This window comes from Sinocyclocheilus grahami, unplaced genomic scaffold, assembly GCF_001515645.1.
Source record: "Sinocyclocheilus grahami isolate Dianchi unplaced genomic scaffold, SAMN03320097.WGS_v1.1 scaffold471.1, whole genome shotgun sequence".
Classification (NCBI taxonomy): Eukaryota; Metazoa; Chordata; class Actinopteri; order Cypriniformes; family Cyprinidae; genus Sinocyclocheilus; species Sinocyclocheilus grahami.
The window spans coordinates 70,472-80,190 of record NW_015505650.1 but is presented as its reverse complement, the minus strand read 5'-3'; the positions used below and the strand labels follow the sequence as shown (position 1 = coordinate 80,190).

The window sequence follows — 9,719 nt, the reverse complement described above, 5'->3', positions numbered from 1 at the left end:
CACACACGCTCAGACACTCACACACGCTCAGACACTCACACTCACACACATGCTCAGACACTCTCACACACGCTCAGACACTCACACACGCTCAGACACTCACACACGCTCAGACACTCTCACACACGCTCAGACACTCTCACACACGCTCAGACACTCACACTCACACACACGCTCAGACACTCACACACACGCTCAGACACTCACACACACGCTCAGACACTCACCTGGAGTTGCACTGGTTTTGTCCTGGAGTTGCACTGGTTTCATCCTGGATTTGCACTGGTTTCGTCCTGGATTTGCACTGGTTTTGTCCTGGATTTGCACTGGTTTCGTCCTGGATTTGCACTGGTTTTGTCCTGGAGTTGCACTGGTTTCATCCTGGATTTGCACTGGTTTCGTCCTGGATTTGCACTGGTTTCGTCCTGGATTTGCTCTGGATTCGTCCTGGAGTTGCACTGGTTTCGTCCTGGATTTGCACTGGTTTCGTCCTGGAGTTGCACTGGTTTCGTCCTGGAGTTGCACTGGTTTCGTCCTTGAGTTGCGCTGGTTTCGTCCTGGATTTGCGCTGGTTTCGTCCTGGATTTGCGCTGGTTTTGTGCTGGATTTGTCCTCATTTCGTTCTAATTTTGTGCTGGTTTCATACTGATATTATCCTAGATTTGCACTGGTTTTGTGCTGCATTTGCACTGGTTTTGTCCTGGAGTTGTACTGGTTTTGTACTGGTTTTGTACTGGTTTTGTACTGGTTTTGTCCTGGATTTGTCCTGGATTTGTCCTGGTTTTGTGCTGTTTTGTCCTGGATTTGCACTGGTTTTGTACTGGTTTTGTCCTGGATTTGCACTGGTTTTTTTCCTGGTTTTGTACTGGTTTTGTCCTGGAGTTGTACTGGTTTTGTCCTGGATTTGTGCTGGTTTTGTCCTGGAGTTGCGCTGGTTTTGTCCTGGAGTTGCGCTGGTTTTGTCCTGGATTTGCACTGTTTTTTTCCTGGTTTTGTATGGTTTTGTCCTGGAGTTGTACTGGTTTTGTCCTGGATTTGCACTGGTTTTGTCCTGGAGTTGTACTGGTTTTGCCCTGGATTTGCACTGGTTTTTTTCCTGGTTTTGTATGGTTTTGTCCTGGATTTGTCCTGGTTTTGTGCTGGATTTGTCCTGGTTTTGTGCTGGTTTTGTCCTGGATTTGTGCTGGTTTTGTCCTGGATTTGTGCTGGTTTTGTCCTGGAGTTGCGCTGGTTTTGTCCTGGATTTGTCCTGGTTTTGTCCTGGAGTTGTACTGGTTTTGTCCTGGTTTTTTTCCTGGTTTTGTCCTGGATTTGCACTGTTTTTTTTTTCCTGGTTTTGTATGGTTTTGTCCTGGAGTTGTACTGGTTTTGTCCTAAATTTGCACTGGTTTTGTCCTGGAGTTGTACTGGTTTTGTCCTGGATTTGCACTGGTTTTTTTCCTGGTTTTGTATGGTTTTGTCCTGGTTTTGTGCTGGATTTGTCCTGGTTTTGTGCTGGTTTTGTCCTGGATTTGCACTGTTTTTTTTCCTGGTTTTGTACTGGTTTTGTCCTGGAGTTTTACTGGTTTTGTCCTGGATTTGTGCTGGTTTTGTCCTGGAGTTGCGCTGGTTTTGTCCTGGATTTGTGCTGGTTTTGTACTGGTTTTGTCCTGGATTTGCACTGGTTTTTTTTCCTGGTTTTGTCCTGGATTTGTACTGGTTTTGTCCTGGATTTGTCCTGGTTTTGTGCTGGTTTTGACCTGGATTCTTACTGGTTTTGTGTGGATTTGGTGGTTTGCGTGCCTCTGTATGTCGTTCTTGTGTTTCTGATCTCTGTAATCAGTAAGAGTGTGAACGAGCAGAAAGCAGAAGCCGTCATGCGGTCCTCTAGGGATCGTCACAGGTGTGTGAACAGGAAGTAGAATCACGAGCACCTGCACTGAAAGCATCAGCGTTGCGGTCAGTGTTTTATTTCCAGCGATGATGTCATGTTGTCTGCTCATTTGCATCGGCGGTTCTTGTGTTTTCGCTCACACTGAAGCGTGTTCATGCGGAGCTGCTCTATTCAAATGTTCTGAGATGATCCAGCCGTTCATGTGAATGAATCCGCTGAAGATAACGGTCCGTGACTGACCGCTGAAGGTCACTTCCGTCTCACGGGACATACTTGTTTCTGTTCTTGAATGTCCCTGCAGTGAAGGTTGAGTGTTGTTTGGTCATGGAGTTTCTCCTGCGTGATTCTCTGCTGACTCTTCATGTGTACGGTGAAGTTTGTCATCATCTTGTGTTTAAACATGTTCTTGAGAGAAATAGATTCGGTTTTGAGTCTCACAGTTAGAAGGGCAGACAGAAACTGATTGGTTTTGTCCTGTGAGTTTGTAATGAAGTGAACGAGTCATGGATCTCTGAAGCAGATTGATTCATGTATCTGAGACTCATCGTGATGCTTTTAGATGTTTGCTGGATCTCTATGGCTTCTGCAGTTTGATCCTTTTTTGTGTTGTGGTTAAAGTCTTGCCTAAAAATGAGAATGTGCTCACCCTCAGTTCATCTAAGATGTAGATGAGTTTGTATCTTCATCAGATTTGGAGAAATGTAGCACTGCATCAGTGTCTCAGCAATGGATGCTCTGCAGTGAATGGGTGCCGTCAGAATGAGAGTCCAAACAGCTGATAAAAACATCCCAATAACCCACACCACTCCAGTCCATCAGCTAATATCTGGAGTTTAAACAGCTCTAACTCTCTCTCTCTCTCTCACACACACACACACACACACACACACTGACTGAATGTGTGTTTTGTTTCTTCAGCTCTGATGGTTCTCGTCAGACTGTGACACTCAGAGACTCCAGCATCAGCCCTCAGCATGTCTGCTCTACAGGTACACACACTGCAACAAAACATCAAATTATATTTGCATAACGTAAACCCTATTTTTTTTAGGGTGGGTTATTTACTTACTTTTTTTTTTGTATGTATATAATAAAAATCCAATTATATTTTGCATGAGGTAAATTAACCCCTATTTTAGGGGGTTGGTTTGTTCATTTATTTAATAAAAAAAACGTATTATATTTTGCAGAAGATAAATAAACCTTAGTTTTAGGTTGTGTTCGTTTATTTAAAAAAAATTAATAGATTTTTCTTTATAATTAATTATTTATTTTAAATAAACCCTAAATATTTTTAGAATGTGGTATTTATTTATGTATGAGTGTTTTATTTATTTTTTCTTAATTTATTTTGAATATTTATTTGTTTATTAAAAGTTTCCATATTGATTTTTCAAGGTTAAGATTATTTATTGCTTTTTATTTATTTGTACTTCATTGTGATAATTTTCAATTATCTGTAGTTGATATTTGTTTGAAATATTTTCAAATTGTGCCAAATCACTTTATTCATTTACATAACTATTAATTTAAAAGTAATATTATTAGTAATAATATAGATAAAAAGTCATTACAGTAATGATAATGTGTTTAATGGTTCTTTTTTTGCAAAATAAATAATATTACCACCATATCGGTATCGGCCGATAAATGCTCATTTTTTCTGTTATCGGTATCGGCCCAATAAGAAAATTTGGCCGATATCTTAAAGCCGATAAATAATGCATTATTTCCTTCAGAGACACTTCAGATGCGCGCTGTTCGTTTGCAGCCTTTTGTGCAATTGTACATTGTAATATTGTGTTTATTTGATGTATATCTGATTTATCTCATATAGAATGCGTTTGGTTAAGTTAAAAGAGCGCTTCAGTTTACCGGTGATCATCTTTAGCTCAGCGCACGCAGCTCAAACAGCAGTGCACAACATTAATAACTATGATTGGGAATGTCGTGTATATAACATTCTAATGAGAACATTATTATAATAAAACATTGTGCATTCTTTGGGTTTAGTTGCCGTGTTTCAGCGCGTTGTTATGGGAAGAGCGCATCCACAACAGGATCACACATTCTGACTATAGCATGCAATAACTGCGTCATTTGTCATTTCATATATAAGTTGTAATATTATGTTTATGTTGTATTAATATTCATCTCAGGATGCATTTCCTTGAGTTGAATAAGCTGCCAGCAAAACGCTTCAGTTTACCGTGTTCCTTCAGCTCTTCAGCTTCAGCACGCGCAGCTCATCGGCTGCTATTTAAAACAGTGGTATTCATTTGTTACTTTTTCAAAATCATTGATATATTATTAATAACAACAACTACTTGTATTTTTCTCTTATTAGTTTCATCAGCAATATGGTTTAGTAATTAAAATAATTTAACTATTGTCTGTGCAGAGGCTATTCCGTTTTATTGATCTGTGGCGCATTAATTTTGATTCTTTACACGTGTAATGATGTCCAGTGACTTGTTTGCATTATTTATGCATTATTTTATTTATTTGTAAAACTTTGACTAAATTTGGTAATGGGAGAGTAAAATTATTTTTAAAACGTACACCGTTCAAACTAGGCTGCTTATGTTGAAGTGTTTGGGATGTGGCTTTTAATGATGAGACCTTTTTTGTAATCAGGCTCTCAAAAAGTATATAACAATTTGGATATAGATTTATCGGCCAACATATCGGTTATCGGCTTTCAAAAATAAAGAATTATCGGTTATTGGTATCGGCCAAAATTTTCATATCGGTGCATCCCTAAAATAATATCTCACATAAAGTGTTCAATAGGTTCAGTTGTTTTCTGTATAGTGCATGTTAGAGTGTAGAGTGAATTGTTGGATGTCTCTCAGGCATCATGGCCGCCGGGCACCGAGTGTGTGGCCAAGTATAACTTCCAGGGCAGCACAGAGCAGGACCTGCCCTTCTGCAAAGGAGACCTGCTGACCATCATCAGCGTAACCAAGGTAACGGCCAATCAGCAAACACCTGCTGGTGTCGTGTGCACCTTTAATGTCTGAAAGCTTCTAATGAGAGACACGTCTGGCATTTACTAAATATTGTTTATCAGAAATGTCATTGATGGTCATTTTTAAACTTCTCTGAAAATTGAAGATTTTCGCTAAAGTATTAAACTGAAAGTGCTATTTTTGTGTATATTGTAGGAAAAATGTATAAATAATTGTATATAATTTTCTATATTAATTGTATTATTAATATATATATATACACGCACACAAACACTATTAATTTATTTAATGCATATAAGCAGAAAAGGATATTTCCATAGTAAACTCACAATAAAACTATTTTTAATAATATTATAATTTTTTTATATTATTTACTTGTATAGTATTTTTCATACATGGAATGCAACTCAAAGTGCTTCACGTGCATAAAACAAATATTAAGAATACAATATCAGTATAAAATAATAAAAACTTTATGAACAAATATAGAACAATCAAAATAAAATAAAGCAACAAATAACAAGTATAAACAAATACAAACATGTATGTAAGTAACTTTAAAGAGATATGTCTTAACCCGCCTTTTAAAAATAGTGGACACTTCATTTTGTAAACAGTTCCTAATTTTTTGAGCATGTGCCAAAAGCCCAGCACTAGAGGATCATGACGTACGGTTAGGAATATATCTTCAGATGCTTAAGAAGGTGCCAAATTGTGCAATGTTTTATAAACTAATCTTAAAATCAATCCTTTGATGAACTGTTAACCAATGTAATTCCATTAAAACCGGTGTAATATGTTCTCGCTTCTTTAATTTCATTAATACTCTTCCTGCTGCATTTTGTATCAAGTGTAGCTTAACTAGAGAACCCTTAGGTAAGCCACTATATTAATTAATATTAATATGAGACTTGAAACTCAAACTTTTTTACATTGATGAAACAAAATTTAGCTTCATATCTGTTGCAGTGATTGTATTGTGCTTTTGTCGTAAATGTTGACATGTAGATATTGAATCGTCATCAAACTCCAACAAACATCTTCAGTTATAATTTCAGCTCTATCAGGCGTGTTGTCATGCTCATGTTCTCTGGTGATTGATCGATTGATTTGATTTATTGATTCAGGACCCAAACTGGTACAAAGCGAAGAACTCTGTTGGCCGAGAGGGAATGATTCCAGCAAACTACGCCCAGAAGAGAGAAGGAGTCAAATCCGGAGGAAAGCTCAGTCTGATGCCGTGAGTTCATGATCTTCATTCAGACTCGAGCCCTGCTGAATTGTGGGTAATGGTTGTCTGTGTTCTCCTTGGTTTGGCTGATGGTGGCTTTATTGTTGAAGGTTTTGAGAATGAAAGCATAGCAGAGCTTGAGTCTGTTTCTGTGCTTCTGCTGCTCACACACATAGAAAACGCACACACACACACATTCTTTTTGAATAGAAAATCTTTTTGAATGACTGAATCAATGACTCATTCATAAAGACTTCACCTGCTTCATTGCTGGATGAATCAGTGTTTTTGAAAGAATCTCTTGAAAGAGTGATTCAATGACAAATACATTTTCTATCAGTCACTTGTTGCCACCTACTGGCATTTATTTGGTAAAAGTTGCTTTACTCCATTTTACATTTACATTTAATCATTTCACAGACGCTTTTATCCAAAGCGACTTACTGTGACAAGTCCCGGTTAGTCTAACGCAGTACACATAGCAAGACACACACACACACACACACACACACACACATAGAAAACGCTTTATGCCATTATGCAAATCCACCTCAAACACACATTCTCTCTCACACACACTCGCTCACAAACACACGCATACACACATTCGTTCACAAACTCACACTTGCTCACAAACACTCACTCACACTTGCTCACAAACACACATTCGTTCACAAACACACACTTGCTCACAAACACACATTCGCTCACAAACACTCACTCACACTTACTAACAAACACACATTCGTTCACAAACGCACACTTGTTCACAAACACACACTCGCTCACAAACACTCAGTCACACTTGCTCACAAACACACATTCGTTCACAAACACACTTGCTCACAAACGCACATTCGCTCACAAACACTCACTCACACTTACTAACTCACAAACACACACTCGCTCACAAACACTCACTCACACTTGCTCACAAACACTCACTCACACTTACTAACTCACAAACACACACTCGCTCACAAACACTCACTCACACTTGCTCACAAACACTCACTCACACAAACACACACTCGCTCACAAACACTCACTCATACTTACTAGCTCACAAACACACATTCGTTCACAAACACACACTCGCTCACAAACACTCACTCACACTTGCTCACAAACACACACTTGCTCACAAACACTCACTCACACTTACTAACTCACAAACACACACTCGCTCACAAACACTCACTCTCACTTGCTCACAAACACTCACTCACACAAACACACACACTCGCTCACAAACACTCACTCATACTTACTAACTCACAAACACACATTCGTTCACAAACACACACTCGCTCACAAACACACTCGCTCACAAACACACTCGCTCACACAGTTTAAGACCGTGAAACTCTTGGTTGTGATGATCGTTACTCATCGGGTTTCTCAGTAAATGAGGGAAAAGCTGAAGTGAAATACAGTGAGCTCAGTCATCCGCTTGCATCAGAGATCAGCAGCTTCTTCAAACCAAACAGCATTCATGCATGAAGTCCAGAGTCCTACATAGAATAACTTATAGTACAGTTATGTCTAACGGTCAGTGACACGCATCAGTATACTGAAGCATTTCTACATTCGTATGGCTTCACTTCCTGTTTCGATTTTAACTGTCAACAGCACATTTATTTATTCATTGATTTTTTTTTATGCATATACAGCCCTAATATATATATATATATATAGTTTCCATAAAAGATCATGTATAATTATATGTAATTTTATCATATACAGATTTTTTTTTTAGTGTTTGTTTCTATCTAGCTTCATTTTATATTTCAGTTTTTAGTAACTTTAGTACTATAACTTAAACTTATTTAATTTTAGTTAGTTGCCAATGCAGCATTTCAAATTTTTTTAGTTCTTTTTTTTCTAATTTTATTTTAAATTTTTTAAAAAGATTTGTGTAATTTTTTTTTTGTTCAGCTTAAATTCAGTAAAAGACTATTTTTAATAGTTTTAGTTAACAATAACAACACTGATCATATATTGTTGAAATAAATCACACGAGAGCCGAAGAGAATGTCTGCAGAACGATGATGTCAGATTCATCAGGAAGTTACTGAAATCAAAAGAACAGCAAATAATGCAAACTGAATGTCTAGACTAAGTCTCTCTATACTGTACATACTGTATGATCTCATAAAGGCTTAAAAAATAAATGAGTTTGACTGATTGCTCTGCTTGTCAGATGGTTTCACGGTAAGATCACGCGTGAGCAGGCGGAGCGGCTGCTGTATCCGCCGGAGACGGGGCTGTTCCTGGCGCGAGAGAGCACCAATTACCCCGGAGACTACACGCTGTGTGTGAGCTGCGACGGCAAGGTGGAGCACTACCGCATCATCTATCACAGCGGGAAACTGTCCATCGATGAGGAGGAGTACTTCGACAACCTCATTGAGTTGGTGCGAGTGTTTGGAGTGAGTGTGTGTGTGTGAGTGTGTGAGGGTCAGTGTGTGTGTGTGAGTGTGAGTGTGTAAGAATGTGTGTGAGTGCGAGTGAGAGTGTGTGTGTGTGTGATTTTTTTTGTGAGTGTGTGTGTGTGTGTGAGTGTGTCTTGAGGCATTCCTCACATTCTCGTCCCGTTTCTCTCGATGGCGTGTCATAACAAGCTGCTCATGAATCAACGTCTCGCACACATCTTGTGGAATGACTGTAAACAAGAACAGACCTGTGTGTGTGTGTGTTTTGTCTGTGTGTGTGTGTGAGTGTGAGTGTGTGTGTGTGTGTGTGTGTGTGTGTGTGTGTGTGTGTTTGCTCTTGAATGTGATTTAAGAGTTTTTTCTGCCCTCTAGTGGCTCCTGTGTTTCTGTGAAACAAACGATCATCTAAACAAGAGTTTATGATGAAGAGAATTATTCTGTCCTGCAGGATATTAAAGCAGATTAGTGATCATGATCTAGACATGTGCAGTTAGAAACCGTTTTCATTTTGCATTTCAATGAATAACAAAAGAGCAAAATGAAAAAAAATCATTTGGAAAATCGTAAAGGAGACAAATGTTTAAAAATATATAAAAAATGTTTTTTTACAATTTTTTAACTTTTTAAGAAAAAATAAAATAAATATATTTTACAAAATCATAAAAAAAGAGAAAATATTTGTAACCTTTTTTGCCTTTCATTGAATTAGCAAACACAAATATGAAGTCAAAAAATATTTAATAAATATCTTTAAATTATTGATTGAGCTGTAGTGATTTGAATGAGTTTGATTCATTGATCTTGTTTGATGCGTTTATGAAATTCTTTTTCCTCCTGGATGTTTGTTGTTAGTGGCATGAAAACGAATTCTTCATCAGCTTAGAAAGACATGTTTTGTTTTCACCGGAAACATCCAGCAGAGCGCCGTGAGATGAGTGTGACCTCTATCCCAGCATGCTCTGCTCCCTCAGGCTGCTGTCCTTCACTCTTCCCCTCCACAGCCTCTGTGCCTTTCCTCTTTCACATGTTCACAGGAAGAGCTCCGACCCCTGAGCGCAGTTCATAACCGTTTCTGTGTGTGTGTGTGTGTGTGTGTGTGTGTGTGTGTGTGTGTGTGTGTGTGTGTGTGTGTGTGTGTGTGTGTGTGTGTGTGTGTGTGTGTGTGTGTGTGTGTGTGTGTGTTTGTGTTTGTGTTTGTGTTTGTGTTT

The 9,719-nt window shown here is 38.4% G+C and overlaps 1 protein-coding gene across 1 annotated transcript in view; it reads left to right on the top strand.

The window, feature by feature from the left end:
• The window catches only part of LOC107553354 (tyrosine-protein kinase CSK-like), a 39,403-nt gene that overhangs the window by 19,276 nt on the left and 10,408 nt on the right, over positions 1 to 9,719 (top strand). Inside the window, exons 2-5 of the mRNA XM_016235556.1 lie at positions 2,792 to 2,862; positions 4,729 to 4,842; positions 5,973 to 6,085; positions 8,280 to 8,499. Of these exons, the coding sequence (XP_016091042.1) occupies positions 2,848 to 2,862; positions 4,729 to 4,842; positions 5,973 to 6,085; positions 8,280 to 8,499 (462 nt within the window). The 5' untranslated portion in view covers positions 2,792 to 2,847. The remainder of the gene's footprint in view (positions 1 to 2,791; positions 2,863 to 4,728; positions 4,843 to 5,972; positions 6,086 to 8,279; positions 8,500 to 9,719) is intronic.